Source organism: Alternaria incomplexa, assembly GCF_024043165.1.
Source record: "Alternaria incomplexa strain BMP 0042 chromosome Unknown scaffold_12, whole genome shotgun sequence".
Taxonomy (NCBI): Eukaryota; Fungi; Ascomycota; class Dothideomycetes; order Pleosporales; family Pleosporaceae; genus Alternaria; species Alternaria incomplexa.
The window spans coordinates 209631-232378 of record NW_026249861.1 but is presented as its reverse complement, the minus strand read 5'-3'; the positions used below and the strand labels follow the sequence as shown (position 1 = coordinate 232378).

At 52.1% G+C, this 22748-nt stretch overlaps 8 protein-coding genes across 8 annotated transcripts; 6 read left to right on the top strand and 2 right to left on the bottom strand.

Moving 5' to 3' along the window:
* Positions 1-446: 446 nt before the first annotated feature.
* J4E90_007972 (uncharacterized protein) lies at positions 447-1524 on the top strand (the record flags this gene model as incomplete). The annotated part of the gene is made up of 2 exons (XM_051437502.1): positions 447-714; positions 764-1524. The coding sequence occupies 2 exons, from the start codon at positions 447-449 to the stop codon at positions 1522-1524; spliced, it is 1029 nt and encodes a 342-aa protein (XP_051288313.1).
* Positions 1525-3669: 2145 nt separating this feature from the next.
* J4E90_007971 (uncharacterized protein) lies at positions 3670-7513 on the top strand (the record flags this gene model as incomplete). Its single annotated transcript, XM_051437501.1, has 9 exons — positions 3670-4113; positions 4163-4381; positions 4433-4529; positions 4581-4673; positions 4722-4854; positions 4904-5574; positions 5634-5865; positions 6397-6825; positions 6883-7513. 9 exons carry the CDS (start codon positions 3670-3672, stop codon positions 7511-7513), a joined length of 2949 nt encoding a protein of 982 aa, XP_051288312.1.
* A 323-nt stretch (positions 7514-7836) lies between these two features.
* On the top strand, positions 7837-9050 carry J4E90_007970 (uncharacterized protein; the record flags this gene model as incomplete). Its single annotated transcript, XM_051437500.1, has 4 exons — positions 7837-7883; positions 7939-7971; positions 8023-8124; positions 8183-9050. The coding sequence occupies 4 exons, from the start codon at positions 7837-7839 to the stop codon at positions 9048-9050; spliced, it is 1050 nt and encodes a 349-aa protein (XP_051288311.1).
* A 2333-nt stretch (positions 9051-11383) lies between these two features.
* Positions 11384-12169, top strand: J4E90_007969 (uncharacterized protein; the record flags this gene model as incomplete). The annotated part of the gene is made up of 1 exon (XM_051437499.1): positions 11384-12169. One exon carries the CDS (start codon positions 11384-11386, stop codon positions 12167-12169), a length of 786 nt encoding a protein of 261 aa, XP_051288310.1.
* A 24-nt stretch (positions 12170-12193) lies between these two features.
* On the bottom strand, positions 12194-12558 carry J4E90_007968 (uncharacterized protein; the record flags this gene model as incomplete). The annotated part of the gene is made up of 2 exons (XM_051437498.1): positions 12194-12464; positions 12554-12558. 2 exons carry the CDS (start codon positions 12556-12558, stop codon positions 12194-12196), a joined length of 276 nt encoding a protein of 91 aa, XP_051288309.1.
* Positions 12559-14559: 2001 nt separating this feature from the next.
* Positions 14560-15561, top strand: J4E90_007967 (uncharacterized protein; the record flags this gene model as incomplete). The annotated part of the gene is made up of 1 exon (XM_051437497.1): positions 14560-15561. The coding sequence occupies one exon, from the start codon at positions 14560-14562 to the stop codon at positions 15559-15561; it is 1002 nt and encodes a 333-aa protein (XP_051288308.1).
* A 361-nt stretch (positions 15562-15922) lies between these two features.
* On the bottom strand, positions 15923-16948 carry J4E90_007966 (uncharacterized protein; the record flags this gene model as incomplete). Its single annotated transcript, XM_051437496.1, has 1 exon — positions 15923-16948. The coding sequence occupies one exon, from the start codon at positions 16946-16948 to the stop codon at positions 15923-15925; it is 1026 nt and encodes a 341-aa protein (XP_051288307.1).
* Positions 16949-20337: 3389 nt separating this feature from the next.
* On the top strand, positions 20338-22033 carry J4E90_007965 (uncharacterized protein; the record flags this gene model as incomplete). The annotated part of the gene is made up of 3 exons (XM_051437495.1): positions 20338-20526; positions 20580-20945; positions 20999-22033. The coding sequence occupies 3 exons, from the start codon at positions 20338-20340 to the stop codon at positions 22031-22033; spliced, it is 1590 nt and encodes a 529-aa protein (XP_051288306.1).
* Between the last annotated feature and the right edge of the window lie 715 nt (positions 22034-22748).

Sequence of the window (22748 nt, the reverse complement as noted above, 5' to 3'; positions counted from 1 at the left end):
GCGTGGAGCTGTCGCGATGCTGGACCCTTGCACCAAAGTTAGCGCAGTCCGAGCTTGGACCATCCCGAGGTCACACTCCTGTCAGCGACTGCTACAACGGCACTCACCACACACATATTGTGTCAAATGTCATGCCATACCGGGCCATAGCATGTCATGTCACGACACACTACAAGTAATCGACATTCACTGTCCTTCCAGTATACTCAGCATGCTCCACAGAATTCGCCGAACATACTCCGCTCCGCCCGTCCACGGGTAGTCCTAAAGAAGGCTGCATGACGCGGTAGTCCCCTCCCATTACAAATCCACTAGTACATCTTGCATCATAGCAGAAATGGATCTCAATCAGTCTAGTTTTATAAACGATGAAAATAATCTTCACCCATCTCACCGAATTCCGAAACTTGCATACCAGACTCCCAAGATCCTTTCACATTCGCAACATGTCTACGCAAAGAGCAGTAGTTCACGTCTCTCCAGGCGTATCTGAACTGCGCAATGACGTCCCTATTCCTAAGCTTCCGGCTGAGAACTGGCTGCTTGTCAAGACCAAGGCTGTAGCACTAAACCCAACGGATTGGAAGAACATCGATAGGGCTGCGGCGCCGGGTGCTATTGCTGGATGCGATTATGCTGGTGAAGTTGAGGAAGTTGGCAAGGATGTAACACACTACAAGGTTGGAGACCGCATTGCTGGATTCGTTCGCGGAGGTACGAACACTACTGAACAACAATGAAGCTGGTTGTTAACACATCCCAGGCGACCCAGCAGACCACACCAACGGCGCCTTTGCCGAGCACGTCAAAGCCAAGAACGGAATCAATCTCAAGATCCCGTCCAACATGTCATTCGAAGATGCCGCCACTCTAGGCGTCGGCATCACAACCGTAGCCCAAGGCCTCTACCAAGAACTCGGCCTACCCTTCCCACCCGCAAAGGTCCAATCACCAACACCCGTCCTCATCTACGGCGGCTCCACCGCAACAGGCACCCTCGCCATCCAATACGCAAAGCACACAGGCTGCGAAGTCATCGCGACATCCTCACCGCACAACTTCGATCTCCTCCGCAAACTAGGCGCCGATCAAGTCTTCAACTACAAAGACGCTGATGTGGGCGCTAAGATCCGCGAGGCGACTAACGACAAGCTCAAACTGGCTTTCGACTGTATCGCCGAAGGAAACTCATTCGACATCACAGCTGCGGCTATTAGCTCCACGGGTGGTCACATGTCTGCGCTCCTGCCCGTGAACAACTACCCGAGGAGCGATGTGAAGACCAAGTTCACTTTCGCCTACACGGCTCTGGGTGAAGCGTACAGTGAGAAGGTTGGCGCTAGTCAAGAGGACTACGAGTTTGGCGCTAGGTTCTGGAAGCAGGCTGAGGAGTGGTTTGGCCAAGGCAAGCTGAAGACGCATCCAATTGAGGTGAGGAGTGGGTTGGAGGGTGTGCCGCAGGGGTTGCAGGATTTGAAGGATGGGAAGGTTTCGGGTGTTAAGCTTGTTTACAAGGTTGATTAGATGGGATGTGTTATCTTTATGGAGATCATATAAATTCTTGTCTAATATTTGTGCCTGTTGCAGCCATTAGTCACGAATAAGTCAGCTGTACTATCATGAATCATACCCAGGAACCCAGAGACCTCGATCGTTCTTGCCCAACAACCACTTGCGAAAACACATCCTCTTGCAGCTATCGTTTGGGTTAGCAATGTCGACTTCGCTGTATCGAAGAGCGGTGTCAGTAAAAGGATGATGGCTTACATGCTCGAGGTTTTTGCCCGTGACTAGACCTCGTTCGGAGTGGGACTCATGCCTAGCGAAGACACCATTAGCATCGCGGCCAAAACTGTGCGGGTGAACAACTCACCCTTCACTCCGACTGGATGCCCAAGGCATATCTTTTAAGAAGTGCCTCGGCACCCTTGTAGACATACACTTGATTCGATGGCCGCTCGGTAGTGTATACTCGTTGTACGTCGTTCGAGCAATCTCTGCTTGCTCAGCATGAAGAAAATGGAGAACTATAAACCATTGCCCAGATTTTAATCTGCTCATCTCAAAGACGTCCACATCAAAAGAGTGGAACAGATTATAAACTTCTAGTCGCAAGTCCCGGGGTTATACGTCCTGACAACTTTTCACAAGTACCTGGCGGGCTGAACCAGATTAGTCAAAGTTTATTTGCTTTCACAACGGAGGCAGAACGCACCCTCCTTGATCGGCCTAAATATATCGACCGGTGGGGACAGCAAAGGTGCACGCAACCGTATATTCTCGATGCCTGGCCCATTCGTAGCATACCAGCCCCACTCGATCTGAGGTACTTTGGAGAATAATCCTTCATCAGGATATGGTAGTCGAACGCGGACTTTGGTGTCAAATAGGAGTGCACCTTGGACCTTTGCGACAGCTCGGGCGACATCCTCCACATTAGGCATGACTGCATAAACCGTGTGAGACCTAATGAGCCCATTTCAGCGATAGGTCGATAGAAACATCCCCGGGTTCAACCCATGATCCTCTAACAATCGCCGATAATCCTGCTCAATGGCAAATTTGGGTCCGTAGATGTTGATCATTCTGGCCTTCATTTCTTTCGTAATGTAATAGTCCCGGAGCTCACCCCGGTTGGAAAAGGGTAAAGGCTGATACACCTCCCTGGAGAAGATGGTGTGTTTCATACGAACTCCAGGAAGAAGACAGGGACTGGGACTTTTATGAAGCGGTACCGCATTGCATAGCGTGAAGGGTCTAGGCAAGCCGGGGGGCTTCCCACGCAGTAGTAATGTTCCGTGTTTAAACATTCCGTGGTCGGCATAGGTACAACGACATCAGCGATGCCGTGATAGCTCTTGCGCGAATGGCAGTTCCGACGATGCAACGTGGATAACACGGGAACGTGTACGGCGGGGTGTGAACGATGCAATGATTGGTTGAATCAAGATAGAGAAGCAAGCAAGCGCTTTAGAAGCGGAGAATTGGGCATCGAAAGAAAGGCAAGATCCGCACTGCAACTCGTACGTACAGCAAGTGTAGGTCAAGAATGATAGAGAGACCCAGGAGTTCTTTGGAAAACTAGACGAGGTGGATGTCGAAGGAATGGACGATGGAGTTCTCCAGGGTTAGCATGCGGCGCGGTTGGCGCTAAACCCTTCTAATCTTAACGCCATCTCTTTCCGCGGACTGGGAGCTGGAAAGCCAAGTAACCCTCCACCCCTCTTCTCCTGTCACCCCAAAGACTGCGCCTTACAGTTCCGCATCGTCGCGTTGACTCCTCACGCACTGTATGTCATGCCAGGATCAACGACGTTCGACGCGCTGCATATCCCCACAACGGGCTAGCCTGTCCAGCGGGATGAAGTCGCGCTCGGCCAATCTCAGCTCATCCTCCCGGCACATGCGCATCGTGCATATGTCGCGGTTGACGATCAACAGGCACTCTTTTACACACTTACAATGCACTCTATGCGATTGGCCACAGCTGCTGTCAGAACTGTACTGAATGCACGATGCGGTAATGTTGGCGGCCGGAGTAGTACGAAGGCGATGAAATTATACGCGAAGGACGGCACGTTGAAGTGCGATGGAAGTACTTAAGCTTTCTGAAGTCTCGCGAATTCGAAATGCAAGAAGAGAGTCACCGAAGCTTCTTCGATCCTCGCAATGCTTTCAATCCTTCTTGCAGCGGCGCCTCTAGCGTCGCTCGTGTGCGCATCTTTCGATGGCAACCTGAACTACCACTCGCCTTCTCGCCGACACGAAGGCCTTGGCATTGATGTGCCGAAGGTCGCGAAGAGAAGCCTCATCAAGCGGGCGACTCCGTGGGATCCGGCTCAGCTAAGCTTCACGCACGGCGTCGCCTCTGGAGATCCTTATCCCGACTCTGTCATTCTCTGGACACGCATTGCGCCATCTCTCGAGAACGACAGATCGAACGTGACTGTTACGGGTAATGTAGCCTTCTACAACCACGAGACAGAGAAGTACATCAAGGCCTCACCAAACCCTATTTGCGTGGACTACCGCGTTGGTACGGACGGCAACTTCTCCAGCATCGTCGATCAAGGCCAAGCATATACCACTTCCGACATCGACTTCACCGTCAAGGTAAGATCTAAGCCACGGGTATGTCGGGTGATAAGCTAATTCTGAGAAGATTGAAGCAAAGAACCTGTCCCCATTCACCCAGTACTACTACCAGTTCAACGTTTGTGGTAGCTCCAACAAGAGCCCACTCGGCAGAACCAAGACCAGCCCCGACGAAGACGACGATGTTTCCAAAGTTGGTCTTGCTATCTTCTCCTGTTCTAACTGGCAGAACGGTTACTTCAACGCGTACGGCAATGCTGCCAGGAAAGATCAAGTTGACTTCTTCGTAAGTATGATGATTACGCGCATTTGTGACTCTGTTAATCTGGAGATGAAGGTTCATCTTGGTGATTACATCTATGAGTCCACCAAGGGCAAGCTCGGCCAAGACCCGCGCGCCACGAACCCATCGCGGGAGATTGTCACACTTTACGGTTCGTAAGCAACTGATCATTGGGTCTGACAGCTACTGATCCGTCTCGAAGACTATCGAACGAGGATCGGCCAGTACCGCACCGATGATGACTTACGTCTTGCTCACCAGAACTTTGCTTGGATTCCAACATGGGATGATCATGGTATGTTTCTTGGCATGACACCCCTCTACTCCACTAACGGATGGGCAGAGGTTGCAAACAACGGTTATCGCGATGGCTTTAGCGGCATGAACAACACTGAACAAAGCTTCAAGAAGTTCGGAGGAGTGAGCGTTGACTCCAGGAAGATGAACGCTGTTCGCGCCTACTTCGAGTGGATGCCGTACGTGTTTCGCTTTGACCGTCCCTGATGTGGCTAATAACGACCGCAGCATTCGCCAGGTCGACATGGATGACAATCTCCGCATCTGGCGCAACTTCAAGATGGGCAAACTCTTCGACCTGATCATGCTCGACACTCGCAACTACGATCGATCTATCACAACCCTCAACTGGAACGACGAATACATCGAGGATCTCAAGGACGATGCTGGCCGCTCGCTCATGGGTAGCCGCCAGGAAAACTGGTTCTACAACCAGCTATCCGAGTCGCATGAACGCGGTGCTACCTGGAGGATCATCGGTAACCAGATCATCTTCTCCCGAATGAATAACAGCGCAGTGTACAGCAACGAGCTGAACGCCGATCAGTGGGACGGGTACACTGCCAACCGCAACCGCACTCTTCATCACCTTTACAGCAACGAGATCCCGAACACTGCCTTCTTGGCTGGCGATTCTCATGCAAACTGGGTGTCTGATCTTGTCTGGCTCGACGAGACCCCATACGACCAGGCGACTGGTGCTGGTGCCATCGGCGTCGAGTTTGCTGGCACGGCCGTTTCATCCAGCGGTTATGGCGCTGGTAGGTCTATTGCGAATTCGAGTGACCGGTCCGCAGCGCTCGTGCGTGACAACCGGGAGCTTCAGTGGACTGAAGGCTACTACAGAGGGTACTACGAGCTGTTCATCTCTCCTGAGGAGCTCAATGCGCAGTACTATGGTAAGTATACCCATCGCACCTTCGCAATGTCGAGAAACGTATGTGCTGACAACATTTAGGCTCGCCATCTGTCGCATCTCGCAACCCCTTAGATATCAGCCTCGCAAACTTCACCGTCAAGGCTGGTGCCAATCATTTGGAAAGGACGAACGGAACTGTAGCTGCTGCAGGCGGTCATGTCGAGAGCGGTGCGCTTCAACGTGGTCCAACCACTCCAACCAACTTGACGCTCAACACAATTACTGGCGTGTGGAACGTCACTGGCTTTGAGCAGATGTTCGTTACATACGCGTAAGAGGCTTCATGCAGGGCGAAAGGGCGGCCTGGGCTGTGGCTGTTAGGCCTCCAGCTCCTGTATCATATGTAGGACAGATCAATTGAAAAAACCTTCGTGACACAAACAATGATCGCGCTCATATCCCATATCTTGATATTGATCTCTTTCCGGAACTCATGATGAGACTGCTGTCGCTGCGCAAAGTGCGCCCGATCGGGCTAGGTGACAATGTGGGCATGCCCCTTGATCGACCGAGCGCAAGTAAGCCAACCCATTGGGCAAGGAGGCGTACCCACCTCGATGGATTCCACAATGTAGGTGTCCTACCCAGGCTCCATCTGCGCGATCTCTTCGGTCGCCTGAATGAAGCTCCGATAGATGGGTGTCTACTCACAAAGCTCGTGCTGACAGGCGGTGGTGGCGCTTGCCCCGCTCAACGCAAATCGTCATGACGCACGCCTGTTTCCACGCTATAAGATAACAAGGACAGCGCGCATCGGCGGCATCAAATCTATCGGAAATTTATCGCGACAAACTCCGTTCAGATCAAACAGTAACATGGCGTCCACGATGAGGGCCTGGCAGTACAACAGCACCAAAGGCGGCATCGAGAAGAACCTCCAAATCAATGAGGCCGCGCCACAACCAGTGCTTCATGATGAGCAGATTCTGGTCCAAGTTCACGCCATGGCGATCAACCCCGTCGACCACAAAGTCACTGAAGGGCCAATGCCACTGCGGCTTGTAGGCTCCGACATCACCCCCGGTGCCGACTTCTGCGGCAAGGTCGCCAAAGTAGGCAAGAAAGTCGACGAGTACCAGATTGGCGAATTCGTGTTTGGCGCAAAGGTCGGTGCGCTGACGGGAGGAAGCATGGCGCAATACGTAGCCGTGGATAGACAAATGCTGGCAAGATTACCAGAAGGCGTGAAAGTCGAAGACGCAGCAGGCGTCGGCATCGTGGGGCTGACCGAGTAAGGCGGGGCCAGGCTACTCACGAAGCTGAAAGCCATGCTAACCCCAATCTCCAGATACCAAGCCATCGCGCCAAAGGTCAAAAGCGGCGACAAAGTCTTCATCAATGGCGGCTCAGGCGGAACGGGTGTGTACGGCATCCAGATTGCGAAAGCGCTGGGTTGCCACGTGACAACTACCTGCTCAACCCCCAACGTCGACCTGTGCAAGAGCCTAGGCGCCGACGAAGTCATCGACTACAAAACTAGCGACGTGATCGAAACACTCTCGTCCAAGGGCCAGACCTACACCCTCGTCGTCGACAACATCGGCACTCCACCCAACCTCTACAAAGCCGCATCCGCTTTCCTCATCCCAGCCGGCAAATTTGTCCAAATCGGCGCGGGAATGAGCGTTGCTAGCATCAAGAATGTGGGGTCTAACATGCTGTTACCCGGGTTTTTGGGCGGCGGCAAGAACAGCTATCAGTTGTTGATGGCGAAGCCGTCGTCGGATGCGCTGAGCCAGATTGGAGGATGGATGAAGGAGGGGAAGGTCAAGGCTGTCGTCGATGAGGTGTTTGAGTGGGAGGATGCGCCTAAGGCGTTTGAGAAGTTGAAGACGGGGAGGGCGAGGGGCAAGATTGTTGTTAGGGTGCCGTTGGATTTGGATAAGGCGAAGGAGAAGGCTGAGGGTGGGGATGCTTGAAGAGATCTGGAGCTATGGTTTTCTTAACGCAATCCGAAGATTAATGGGCTAGCATTTCCTTCTCCAGCCTAGTAACTTTCGCGATAGGGATTGTGACTAGACCGAACTGATCATTCACGACGCGAGCACGTACGTCAAGCTCAGTGTTTGCCTAGATCGTGGTACTCGTGCGCCCACTTAGCTCGCAACTTCATCACGTTATCCACCAGGTACCTGTCGACTGTGTATCGTGACACTCTTATATAGCTCAACTCAAAGCGCCTGAACTACCTCTTCCACTCCAATCGCTCCTGCCATACCACGAATAACGCGAGACCGCCAAGATGGCCCCTCGAAATCCACTCAAGACCAAGGCTAAGGCAATTTCATTGTAAGTCGGCGTAGATGTGCGCACAACAGCTTTCCAGTAACTCACGACTGCGCAGCATTATACAAAAACGAAGGGATAATCAAGAGCTGTAAGTGAATCATTCATCCTCAGTTCTCAAATGCTCACGAAGCTATTGCAGGAATAGTGCGAATGACAAAGAGATAGAAGAGCTTGAGACTAAGCTGAGTGCACTTCAAAGCACGCGAAGCAAACTCCAGCGCCAGAAGCGAAGCTTGAATACGTAAGTGTGAACCTCCAGCACAACACAGATTGATCACTGACGTCGTATTTCCTTCAAGCAACTTCGGCAAGTCAACTGATGACTACACCTGCATATTGAACCGCCAGTTCGCCGCCGAGATGTTCGAACGTCTCTCTGCCCGCGAAGTGCGAGACATGGTTTACTTCCATCTCATGGGTGGCGCTCCAGATGTCAGCATCATTCAACGCGAGAAAGACCTGCCCTATAACGAAGGGAATAAATACTACTTCCACGTTGACCACAGTGACCGTCGCGGCCAGGCTCGCGGCCTTGACAACAAATTTGAGCACTATTTCAGGGAGAAGTATATGGGAAAGGACTTTGTGGTCGAACTCGCGGAAGAGTTTAATACGTACGCCTCCTACAATGTCTGGCACGTCGATGACGTTCCCTATCTACTTGGTACTTGCCCTCTCAGAGATGCGCTCTGCCGACCCCTCGACTTCCTCCGAACGCTTTCAGTCGACATATCCATCCCCGACCATCTTGTCCCACCTGGCCGGGACTATGTGGAGTTTTCCCAACGTCCTCGGGGCTATGTGGTAGCTCGCCATATGACAGCAGAGGGCAATTTAAAGAAGGAAACCTTCGAGAGCCAGGTGAGTTGGCTCGGCGATCTCGCCGCAACAGCACAAGTTTCCAGAATGAGCGTCACGCTTAATGTCATTGTGCGGACGAAGTTTGCGCTTTACAGGTATAAAGCTGTGCTGCTCCCGTATATCCAAACGCTTGTCGAAAAGGATTGCAACGTCGTTGTTTCGTACGAAAATCGGGGCAAAAACGTTTACCCCCAGCCGAGGGATACGGAAACAGTTACCTATGATCGGAGCATGTTGCTGCCAGCAGGCCAGGTCGAAGCTGCTATCGCCGCTCCTTTCGAAATTCCTCCTCATAATTTACTCTAGAAACCTGTTTCCCCAAGTCGGCATAGTAGATCTAGAAGACAAGAGGTATGAGCGCTATACGCGCACGTGTTTCTACGTGCAGTGTGGTGCAGCCTAGAAGGAGTCAGCGAGACTAGAGGAATGTAGTATCACCGTGTCCTGCATAGTGCTAGGCTCGCGCACGGCTTCCCATCCTTGTATGAGATTAGTCTTTGTCCAAATATCACGCTCGGTTTTACAACAACTTCGTAATTAGGCGCCGAATGATGCAGTGTTTTCAGCAAGGGCATCACGCACCAGAATAAATGCTGTAGCAATCGAAATAATTCTTGTTCAAGGTGTCAAAGATGCGCTTTATCGCTGGTCCCATGTGTGAGAACATCTCTTGTACGAGAGCATAGATCCACGAGCGCGTTTACTCCATACGGTGGCATATCATGACGACACTCCTTAAGCCGTCTCACGATACATTTCTGCGTGGAGACTACATTGTTGTGCTGAGAAGCCGGAGCGATAGGAATAAAAACTCTAGAGAACACGAGACCTCACGAGATCATCGAGCTTCGACTTCATCGACAGGTTCAACGTAGAAAAAATCCGGTCCTGTCTGATGGTAAGCATATGCAAGACATCTGCGAGGCTAGTTACTTACGAAGGCACCAGTCATGAGTCGGTGGCTTTCCTAGCGCGACCCCGGACGGGTAAAGTCACATTTCCAGCCAGAGTACATCTCAGTGTTACGACGGGAATCACGTCGATATGATTGAACTTCCCCGTCAACCTTCACTCCGCGGTCTTGCAGATCGTGCACAAAAGGAACCAGAGCTCGCTCGAAGCCTCTCGCTCCTACAGGGGTCCAGGTGCGAATCAAGATGTGCAGTTCGAGCTTGTTTAATTGCTTGATTTTGGTGATGGCAGCAAGTACTTTGACCTTTTTCTCGAAAGTATGCTTGGTAGCGACGGATTCCAAGTGTTGGCGATCTCCTCCAGGGTTTCGCCTAAGATCGTACTGTCCCGTTCTGCGCCATCTGGATTTATCGACGTCCTGATGGGCTTGAAAGGATAGCAGCACAGTGAGTGAGCGAACGAAGTCGAAAGCCCGGAGCGGAAGTGATGCTAGCGGTAGGCCATATTCCAGAAACTCTTCCACGTCGTTTGGGTGGTAGATATGGAATTGTGCGTGTCTGTGAAGTTCCTCCATGATCTCTTTCTGGAACGAAGTGCCCATAAACTCACTCGTTAGATAATGAGGGATGGGATCGAGTTCGCTGTCGTTCCAAGAGCCGAACGTCTGACTAGGGCAGAAGGAAACGCGCCAATCCTGTCCCAGGAGTGATACTTCTGCCGAATGAGGGAGAAGGTGATGGTAGATCATATCTCGCAACTCGCGAGGACGCTTATCAAAGAGACCTTGAGAGAGACTTTGACACCAAGACTGGCCGTATTGTTTAGCAGCAGTAGCCTTTTCATAACGCAAGGCCCTTCCACGACGCTTCAGCGAATGAAACCTGGACTCGGCCTTCATCATCTCAAGTCGAGCGGCGGATGTGTTCGAATTGTTGGTGTCAGTTTTCTTGAGGGCTAACGCTAGCGCTCGTCGGTTTGCGTCTAAGAGCTCGGCAGCCATGTCTGGATTCGAGGGTGGGGTGTTATTCGCACCTGATTCCATCGAAGGGGAGATAAGTCTGGTGTAGGTCGCTCGTCGGTACCGGTGGTGATGATCTAATGTAGATGAGTCTCTTGGTTGAGGGAGGTTAGGTATGGTCGCCAGAGGAGATAACCAAGATGCAAATCGCTCAGGGAACATAGCAGTGCATAGGCAACAGCGAGTAGTCGGGAGGCTATCACTGAGTGGTCTGTGTACACACGTCGAACCCTGGAAGAATTGTCGTGAGCTTAGACCAATCGCTGTCATTCCAGTGAATCTCTCGCTCTCTCGTGTAGTGGAACACATCCGTTGGCCTTTTCATTGGAGCGCCAAGATCGAATCGTTAGTGCAGCTTTCTCTACATGACCATAGAAAGCCCATAAAGGCTGATATCGAGCTGTATAAAGGTCAGGGGATGGATTTCTGACTGAACCTACAGGTATGGGTCTAAGCCGCTGCTCTATCGAGATTGCACACTCGCGTAACATCGTACATCCGAATGTAGTATAGAATCTTTGTACAACTGTCAAGGAAGTATGTATGCAAAGTTGCCTGCATGCCTGCGACGATGTCTGGGGAGGACGTGGGGATGAAACGCGTAGCGTAGCAACCCCCGACGCTTCCTTGGCGTCGCCCACGAACTTCGACATTGTCGCATACCCCTTCAACCTCCCAAATCCTCCAAAAGTAATGTAATACCACCGCGATGTCGTCCATACCGCGGCGCATCATCCTCATCGCATCGTCCGTCTCCCTCCTCCTCTTCATCGCAATCTCGCTAGCGACCGCCATCGAAGTACGCGCACCTACCACACCAATCATACAGATCAACCTCGCGCAAGCTGCAAGAGTCGGAGATGGCGATGATATCGTCGCGGCGAAGGCGCTGTTGAACGGCACGGACTTCGACCGCGGCGATGTGTACAACGGCAGCAGCATCGTGTCTGGCGCGACGCTCGTACCCACCACGATGACCGAAACACAGGACGGGATGATTGGCTTCACACCGGAACCACATACGAGCGCGAGTTGGAGTGCTGAAGGTGTCTTGGGGCCTATCGCTACGCCAAAACCGTCCGTCGCGCCTAAGCCTCGACCGCCGACCACTCCACAAATACCGATTCTCGCTCTCACATACTCCGGTGCAGGCGGCCCTAAGCACTGCCGCGGCGAACTCTTACAGAAGACGTATTTCCCACCGCCCCTCGAAACATGGAAGAACGGTACATGCATCACTCTCCCAAGCGAAGCGCGATGCGGCGTGTTCTATTCGAACAAAGGCGACAACTGCGAGGCGCAACTATTCAACATGCCAGACTGCTATAACACGACACGATCGTACGTGAATACAGTCGTTTTCATGCCCGAAGAAAGAGCAGTCGGTGCGCTTTGGAGCAGCATGTGGGTGCGATGTGGTGTCGACGTGCCTGAAGCCAAGATGCTTGATCCAAGTATTCTTGGTGGTGCGCTGAAGAAGCCTGGCGGAGGTTGAAGCTTTCACCGAACTGGGTCAGACTTAGCCACCCCTATAGGACCAACTAGCCGTCGCATAGCTTCGACGTAGCGCCATATCAGCCCGTGACCAAGCCACCTCGTCAACGACTCGGTCTCCGTTACCGTCTCCGTCTCCGTCCTCGTCGTTGTCCTCATCTTCATCCTCGTCCTCATCCTCGTCCTCATCCTCGTCCCCATTCTCGTTCTTGTCTTCGTCTTCGTTTGTGGAATCGCTGTCATATTCGATTCCGTCTTCGGTGGTGCTGCGATCTGAATCGGTCTCACCAGTGATGCTATTACCATCAATATCCAAATCTCCTACTGGTCGTTCAAAAAAGTCCTCTTTATAACGCTCCGCCCCGTCACGTACGCTCACACGTACAACATCTGCCGCATCACAAATTGGACCAAACAAATCCCAACCCGTCCTGCACCAGCCACGGCGCTCTGACTTGCGACGCTTGGACACATGCCGATACCACGACACGTTCGCAATCTTCAATTCTGCAATGCGGAAGTCCTCCGAGAACTCTTCGGGTGTTGGCAGTGGTGGCTTTTCGTAACGATGGTAATCCAATTTGACATCCATGTCACGCAACTCTAAGCACGGTAGTGGGCCCTGCCGGTGACTGAATGCACCGATAAAAGAAGAAACGTTCTCGACCGGCACGTATGTGTAGCTGGTGAGCACGAGCCGTCGAGGTTGCGTCTTTGCCAAAAGAGCCATGTTTTCCCACAGCCAGATGTCCTTGGTATATATGATCGTCAAAGACTCGAGGGCTGGCATATGGCTCGAACTATAAATGCATCTAGCCCCTGATAGACATCCCAAGTCGAGGATGAGGTGTTGGAGATGAGGCAATGGCTTCTTAAGAAACGAGTGGATCTGTATTGCACGGCGATCTGAGATCTTATACGGCGCTTCCATTTTGTGTGTTTCCTGGTAGTCGAATCTCAACAAAAGAGACCGCGTGGCCTTCGCGTGTCCGCTTTCATGTATTGCTGCGTAAAGTTGCTATGATGACTTGTCAGCCTTTCTTTCGGGGTCGTTGATGAAAGTTTTGAGTGCTTCAACCTACTCCAAAGACGTCTATGAAGGGAAAGGAGCGTATATATGATGGGAGTTGCCGGGGTGTTTCATCATCATCCGAGTCGTCCTCGGCAGCGCCCCGAGGATCGTGTGGCGCATAGTACTCGCAGATTGGAACACATCTGATACTTTCCAAACGAGGCGCAAGGCTCAAAATTGTCTCGAACGTGTCCATCAAGTGTCCTCGTATCCAGTCAGTCCGGGCGCATTGTGTGCGATGTTTGGCTATCTTGGCACCACCGATAGTCAACTGTTTGAACGATTGCGACACCCAGGGAAGTTGCAATAACCGCGTCAAGCGGCCAAGATGCTCCTGGGTGCATTGGAAGGGCATGTCATGTATGATTTCTAGAAACACTTTTTCAAAAGCGTTGTTGAAAACCCGACATGCTAAACGGGAGTTGTACACTGCCTGGCGACTCTGCACCAGTAATCGCGGTATGACTGGTACGACCGAATCGTTGTGTGGGGAATCTTCAATGAGCTTCATTCCGATCATCTCGATGAGTTCGGTCGGAAGATCAATCACGGTTCTGGGCGGCGCTGACGACATATTGGTGGTCCGGTGGGCGGGCTATCTTGACAATGAACGATGATGAGGCTGGAGACATCAGATTCTGAGGGTTCGCGGAGCTATGACGGGGACGCGCTGCATGTGGCCTGGGGACTGGGCCCGGGGAGGACATCAAGCTAGACTCTATGCGGGGTAGCGGCTGCGCTACCGGCTAGCATGCAGCCGAAATTTCCCCCCTCTCATCCGCGGGAGAGAGCATCGAGGTCGCCTCTACGAAGGAACCCATCATAGCGGTGAAACCACATTCACATGAATGAATTGTTATGACCTAATACTTGCTATCTGATGTCACAGTTTGTTTTACGTCACGCAGACGTGTGGATGATTAGGTCCAGAACAAATAATGCCACAAGCTACCTAGGTATGAGGGCACGTGCAATCAACTTACAACGAGACGCAAAGTTCATACGCTTTCACTATACATAAGAATCGCGAATGTGCTCGGGCTTGGATCAGCTACGCTCTCAATGGCCCAATGACGGCATGATCTCAATCGAAGGCAACGGGAATGGTCGACGTGCTACGCTGAGCAGCAGTAGACCGCGAAGAATAGGTAGTAAGTCGAGCTCAGTTTCATCTTCACATCTACTTTCACCTTCACCTTCATTTTCAATGGCACTAGACTCGTCGCAAAGCGTCGCGTCAAACAGACGCAAATGTCACCTACACAGATTTCCTGCTGCTCATTTTCCGATACCCATCGACATCGCGCAGCTCAAAAGCCATGTCAAAATCCACGTCAACAAAGCTAGCAGCTCTCCGCGGCATCTTGGCCCAGCTTCCAGATAAAGACGTCCTGCACAAATACCTCGGAAGGTCGACCACTGCTCCAAACCTACTTCGCGACGCTGTCCTCGTCGTCCTCCACCGCAAATGGTCAGCTCACCCACCGTATCGCCTCACCGAACTTGGAATCACCACCTACGACCGATCTAGCATCAATCAAGGGCAGCCTATCATGGCTGGCCCGCACGCAGAAGACCTGCTACGCCAAGTATGGTGTCTACACCTTGTCATCCGCTCCACTGCGCACCTCGACTCTACAGACACCGGTCTCGACCCCTTCCACTTCGGCACCACGGTCTACGTCTCCCAAGAAGAAGCTCTATCCCTACTACAGCAGATCTGGCGCCAGCCCATGGACGAGCAGAATGAGGATGCAGGCTACCGACCCATCATATACATGTCCTTTGGCTCCAACAGCAGCATCAGCAGGGTGCGCAAGACGGCGTTCGACTTCGATCCGTTCCTTCTGGACACCACCGTAGCGAGTCTCGATGCGCAAATCATACCCCAACAGTCTAAGATCACGCGCCACGCAGACGCGAACTTCGCATACCTCCTCAGACAGTTCAACATCCCCGTATATCACTCCGATAACAGCGGTAACGCAGCTATGTACGCCACCATCGTCGCTATTCTCTCAACCCTCCGCTTCGAGCTCTATGGATCTCTACAGAATGCGAAGGCGAAGCCGGGGCTGGTGGGCCAGTCAAGTTCCAAGTCTGCGGCGTTTGTGGTGCAGAGCTTGATGAACTGGCCCACGCCGGCGCCGCCTGTTGGTGTGGAAGTCTTTTGCTGGGGGTGTGGGAGTGGTGAGCATGGGTTTTTGGAGTGTCACAATACGGATCTGAAGTGTAGGAGGTGCGAAGCTGCTGTGCAGGAGTGGAGGAGGAAGAATGCTGGGACGCATATGGAGGGGTCGTGTGCGTTTGGGCCCCGTTGAGCACATGAGATGGAGAAGTGTGAGGGTAGCTATGTGGATATTGTCAGTGTCGATATGAGCCGTTGATCTATGTAGTGGTGATGAAGGCAGAAGTTGGAAAAGGCTGGGGTCACGTCAACCAATGGAAAACTTGAACAGATCTGGAGCCTACATCAGGATGAGAACATGTAAAGTAGGTGGCCCAAGGTTAATTCAGGCTCCAGGGTGTTCAGTGTTCTATTGCATGAGGTGGGGTCTGGCTTGTACGCCAGTGTGATGGTTTTATTCGTAGCTGCGTAGCTACCTGGGTGTTCTACCAGTAGTCCTCTCAAACGTTTCCTTGCTCTCATCTCTCACCTCTGTCTCCGTATACCTCCTCGTTCTACTGTCCACCAAATGCATAGTCCCTTGGCGGAATCGGTAAGTACTGGTACATACACCTGGTAGTCTTATGTGTATTTCGCGCACCAAACAGTCTCTTGACACCCGAGTTGCTGCAAATCTGGCAGGTCAGAGCAGTGTAGCAGGATTTGGCGAGATGACTCTTGTGATCGCATCGGACGCAATACACAAGCTCACCCCACGGAGGCGGCGACAACGACTGTCCCATATCCATGACTCCAGCCACCACCTCTGACATACTGCGACCCTGGACGATGGCGGGTGGCGAGCCGGGGACGTCGGGGTACATCCAAGGCTTGAGGGTGAGTAAGACGGCGGCCATGAGCGTGGTGGCTGCGTCGTTGCCAGCGGTGTGGAGGTTGGGTACAACCATGTTGAAGTGCGCGAGGAGATCCTTGAGGCCGATGAACGGTCCTCGTGGCGCCTTGATGCCCAGCTCTTGCGCCATGAGCTGCGTGTCGATGACCTTGACGACAGTACCGTAGCTTAGTAGATCGACGCCGAACGCGCGTTGCATATGCTCGAACTCGTTCTCTACAGCGTGGCCGACCAATATGATGGGCTGCAGGTCCGACCCGTCTCCGTATTCTCGCGGTCGCACAAACGTATTGATGAGTACTTGTTTCACCTCCTCCATGGTAACGAACTTGGTTTTACCGAAAAGAAAGTTATCAGGGTCTCCAGCGCCGGGAAATCTGTTGATGAGGTGGGCGTTTTCGATGATGCGGGCGTGCGCGACTTGGATGCTAGAGAGGATATTCTCGGCGTGGATGGTCGGGGTTAGTCCCTTCTGCATAAGCTCTGCGATCCCGAGCTCGGTGGTGGGTTTGGGCTCTTTCTGCCACCACTCTGCGTCGATGCAGACGACGGCGGCCTCATTGAGTCGTTGGGGGGAGCCGACAGCGGGTATACCGCAGAAGTGGCCCAGGACTTCAAATGCGGAGGTGTTCTGGAGGGACTGCTGGAGATGGTCGTTTGGCGTCATGTAGTCCTGATTGGCGCTCATCTTTTCGGCTGACCGAAAGTCTGTCGGTTATGTGAGGTAAAGCCCTGGATTGTGTTAGCCTGAAGATGCAGGTGCGCTGGAAGAACAGCCGCAAGTTCTTAGAGAGGTGCTTGGAGAGGTTATGGAAGGGGTGGTTGAAACCAGAGCACGTTAGGTTGTATCGCAAACGCGAATCAAGAGAAGTTGGCTATTGCAGAGAAGTCGGCGTCACTTGCAGTTCGCGGAGTGCGCTAGAACCCATGATATACCAAACAAGCTAAGTGTGGACCTCAGAAACGAAGTGAATGTGGCTTACTAGCGTCAGACTGGCTTCTTTTTTCGATGTCGTGAAAAAGACGTAGAGCTGAGTCGCAACGATCGATGAAGAGAACCTGGTCTCAGGTGATTACACATACGAATTTGTAGTGCGGCGGTAGAGTATGAAACATGACGTCTACAGACGATGACGATGATGATGAGGTGGTTGTTAGCCGGACGAAGCGGAGACGTGTGGTTGACGATGACGAGGACGAAGAGTAGACTTCTGGAGATACGTTGCCTCTGAAGACAGTGCTGTTACAGCGCTCGGCGTCTAAAGTGACAGCTTGGATCCAGTATGTGCGGTGCAGAACCTCTCGCTAGCCCGAACAGCGCTGAATCCGTGGATGCCTTCTACACGCTACTAGCAGAACGGAAGCGTTTTGCAGCATCTTGATTGGTTGAGACTACACCTAAATGGCTAGCAGCCTGGACGCGTTTGTGACCGCGAAGGGCCTATGAATGCGTCGTGATTTTGCCGATTCATCTGCGGAGATCTAGTAGTCATCTGGGCCCGATCAAAATGGCTAACTCGTGTCAGTATTGAGCGACTGGATCAACGGAGCAGATCAAGCTAGAAGACACATAGGCGACTTACCGACAGCTGTCTCAGCCATACTCCATACTGCAAGCCATGTACCGTCCATCGTCTTGCCAGTTCTGATAGTATGCGCAGTGACATTGGCAGCGCGTAGAGTGGCGATCAAGATGCAAAATACTGCGCTGGCAAATAAGACGATGATAGCAGTTTTCTGCGTGCGCGGCATCTGAAGGTTCCACGTAAGACGCAAAGGAAATGCGATGACTAGGGATCGTCAGCAGCGATTTCGAAGCGTGCGGTTTGATGCCGAGAGTGCTTACGCATGATATTAGTGATCGTATCCGCACCGAACGAGTACCAAATGCTGACGAACTGCCTAACTCTGTTGTTGCAACCTCCAGATCCATAGAAGAAGCTGTGCAGTGATACGCAAGATGTGAGAAAAGCGACATAGTTCCCAATGAGTGACTGTTTGTCATGTCGGCATACAGTGGTTTTCTTGTCAAGATGTAGGGGGAAACTCACAATGACCCAGAAAACGACAAGGAACCACCACATCCGATTGTACACCCTCGGCAGCCCGACAGTTAGTTTCCTGTAAAGAAGAAGCAGGCCCAACTTGACAGTCCATAGAATGGCCCAGAAGAACATCAAGGCAGGAAAAATGAGTCTGCCGATGAGATAGACATGATAAGAAAGCTCAGGGTAGCGTGGCATCTCGCCTTCCGTTACCTCCTGCACTTTATTCCGTATGGGCGACAGGACAATGTAGAGTATGCATTGCGCAAGAAAAAGAACGTAAGCAAAAGCCATGCAGCAGTCTTGTGCAGCTATTCTTCTCGGTCGCAGATACTGCAGCAAGCATCGGGCTATTATAGCCACTGACACTATGGAGATGGATACATAGCCGACTACCCGCACCATTGTCTGTGGAAACGATGCGCTCGAGCCTTCGTCATTGAATTCGTGAGTAGAGAGAGTCATAACAGTGAATCTGAAGAATGAAAGAGTAGTGCCAACTGGAGGGCAACGTACTGGCAAGGAAGGGACGCCCCGGGTAGACAATGGGGTCTATTGCTACAAACAGTGCATCCAGCATCAGGTATAAGAGTCGTCCGTCATCCTTCTTGACCGTACCAGCGATACAGTGGATCTCAACGTGCCAGAATCCTGGTGCATGGATTGCAGTCTCATGTCGCGGCAACTTTGATTGCAATAACAGGAAGGAAGAGGCACAGCTGACCGGACTCTCAGTGCGTGTCGCCGCGCCATGTTTGGTGGATCCATGCTCTTAGTGTAGCAAAAGCTTGATGCGAACTGCTCGTCCAAGATGCTCTCCGGACGGCATGTCGCACACATTGCTTATTCAAGTTCCGAATCGATAAGCGACAGTCAGAGTGCATATGTTCGTCGGTGGATGTCTGGAAGCCTACCCTGACCCAACTCCAGATGTCAGGGGGTAACTTGTCGGCGTTGACAGGGCCGGGGCTATCGAATGGCTAATGAGGCTTGCCACGAGCTTACCGCCCGGGACAAGAGCTGGAATCTGCACCTGCCTGATACACGCTAGTTGTAATCATATGGGTGCGAGTGTAGCGAAAGGATCGGACCCAGAGTATGTACAAGAAACTTGGTGGTGATGGAGAGGTGCGCATTTTATATTCCTCCACGGTTGACTCACTTTGGTGTGCAATTCTAAAGTTTAGTTCTTCTATCCTATCTATAGTACTGCGATAACACAAAGCAAGACAAGCTACTTATAACTCCTAAAATACATAACTACTATATACGCAAAGGTATTTCTTATTAAATAAGAGAGATTGTAATCCTTAGAGTCTTAGTAGTGATAGATAATAGATTAAAAGAGTCGTGGAGAACCGATGGTTGGGTTCAGCCGCAGACCGTGCCGCAATGCCAAGCGGCGCTAGTGGTGGAGCACGGAACCGAGCCGTCTCAACCCGATTTCCGTCTCGCTTTGCATCAACATTTGCAGTCCGATCCCTTGCCCCCCTCACAAAATGCGTCAACTAACTGTCTTGGATACGATAATGGGCGGAAGAGATGCACTTTGGATGCGTATCGTTCTCAGCGCTCCACAAGATATCTCTCGAAGAAGAGAGGCTCAGTACCCAAGATCAAAAGTGCAATCCCTTCAAAGTTAGCCAGGCATACAAGTCGCACCATCTAGGTACAGGATCCTGCAGGGACTGTGCTTGCTCCTTACTTCCGCGAGGCAATATGTGCGACTTGCATACTGTGGGCATTTCGGTTCGCGGCCTGCCGCCTGCCACCTACATAAGTAACGATCTGAACCTTCGCGATTGGACAGCTTATATGATCTCACTAACACGCGCTGCACATCGCCTAGAAAACGCGCAACGGCGTTTCTAGACCCGTAATAGCCGTCTCATTACTCGCCCTGGGGGCCCCGCGGGTTTGGATACGACTACAAAAGGCTTGTCTTCTGCGATCGATGGCCTGTCCCTTCACATCTAGGCCGCACAAGTTCCGATCTTAATCCCTTGGGTGCGCGGCTCTGTATCCAGTGGCCATGAAGCTTTTCCATCAACCATGCGTTTGCGCTCTTGCGTTGGCAGCTGGAGCATCAACTCAGGATGTCTTCGAGCCGGCTGACTTCAAGGTGACGGAGGCTCTTATTGACAACGGCATCAACGTGTCTACCATCCCCGACTTGGCTGGTCTGGCGGCCAGATCTTCCTTGAAGGGCTGCTCCATTGCCGTAGGTCTCATTTACCCAATCTTACCCATCTTCCGCTAATTAGCTTCGGAAAGTGCAACTCCCTCAAGCTCGTTTTTGGAGCGGCCAAGGTATCCAGCGCTGCGCCAACAACGTACTGGTCTATACAGCAGCTCGAAGTAGAACCTCATTGCACGTTCAAGCCTAGTACCGCCCTAGATGTCTCGAGCCTAGTACTGATCGCACGTCTCACAACATGTCCCTTCGCAGTCAAGAGCGGAGGCCATACGGCCTTCCCCGGCGCATCTAGCATTGAAGGTGGCATCACTGTCGATATGGTCAACCTGAACCAAAAGAAACTCTCTACGGATAAGAAGACTTTTACCGTTGGCCCTGGGAACCGATGGAAGGAGGTTTACGACTACCTGACGCCCTACGATCTTGCCATTGTTGGTGGACGAGTAAGTTGAATGATCAAATTCAATACCTTGAGTTCGTTACTGATGCCAAATAGGCGGCATATGTCGGAGTCGGCGGACTCACGCTCGGCGGAGGTATCAGTCACCACACCAACGAGTACGGCTTAGCTTGTGACAACATTGCCTCATATGAGCTCGTCACCGCTTCGGGTATCATCCTGACTGTGAGCCAAAAGACTTTCCCAGACCTTTATTGGGCCCTTCGCGGCGGCGGAAACAACTTCGGCGTGATCACGGCGTTCAACTACGAAACCCTACCTCAAGGTCTTATGTTTGCGAGCAAACGCCAGTACAACGCAACTTACGCGCCTGCCCTGTTCGACGCGTTTGGAAACACAGTTGAGGCAGCTGAGACCGATACCAAGGCCGCCCACTTTGTTGCCGTCGCTTACTCTCGTGGCGTCAAGATTGCATCGACTGAGTACGAGTATTTCGAGCCGGTCGACCCAGCGAACCCACCCGCTATACTGAAGGAATACCTCGCATTGCCTCCACTCACCGACAACACCCGTAATTGCAGTCTGGCCGACACAACCCCTGGTCTCAGCCAAAGCATGCCAGACGGCTTCCGCACGACTATGTGGTCCCAGTCCTTCAAGTTAAACACAGAGTTGATGAAGCGTATGACAGACCATCTTTTCGAGATCGCGCCGGGTATCCCCGTTGGTTCGCCCAGTGTCACGTTTCAAGCCTTCAGCAAACCCGCCATTGCAGCCATGCAGAAAAAGGGCGGCAATGCGCTGGGTCTTCGGCCAGAAGACGGCCCTCTATTCCACGCCCTGTTCTACCTGTCTTGGACGGACGAGAAGGATGACAAGGTGGTCTTAAAAGCAGCGCAAGACTTCCTGAGCGCATCGGTTGCCATGGCGAAGGAGCTGGGTGCGTATAATGACTACATGTACATGCCGTATAGTAGTCCTTACCAGCCTGTCATCTCGGGCTACGGCGCGGAAAACGTGGCTAGGCTGAACAAGGTCTCGAAAAAATACGATCCGAGTGGGGTGTTCCAGGACTTGCAGCCGGGATACTTTAAGCTTGATGGTGGGGCACCGTACGGCCAGGTTGTGTAGGAACACCATAGTACATTCTGATCGACAATGCATGATATGCGCGCACTCATTCTGCGAAGCCCATAAGGGTAGTAGTGTCGACTGAACGATGCATACTGTCATGCCTATGGGTTGGCTGCCTCAGCCTTGTCATACCCTCATCTGGCAGACCACTACCGCATGGTCATGTTGTCTGGGCGGCACGTGTGTGCTGTCTCAGCCTTACCACATGTCTTCCGCCTCAGTCGTGCTGCTCCGCCATATTTGAACAAAGAACGACATTCAATCTCGATGCTAATGAGATTTCAACTAGTCCACTTATTTTCCCATATCACCGCGCTTCTTTGTACAAGATTTGCTTCATAACAATCGCAGAACGGAAACTTGTCCTTGCGCGATGGTATTGACGCTTAAATCTGACATACTCATACGTAGCTGCTGAACACGCCACTTTCCACATGCGGATGCATGGCGCATCAGGCAGCGCTACATCTCACGTGAGTCGCGCCCGAACTTCAAAACCCCGCAAGATTGTGTTCAGCCTTCCTTTCTCATCGCGCCTCTCGCCGTCCACCCCGACTTATTCGACGATGGCACACCAACTATAACTACACCGTGCGCAGATCGCGTTGTGCTACCTACCGTCACGATGGTGCGCGAACCGGAGCCGCTCGAGCGTGTGCGGGCGTTGGTTTGCGAGTTTTGCTGGGTAAACTGCTTTGATACAGAGGGGTTT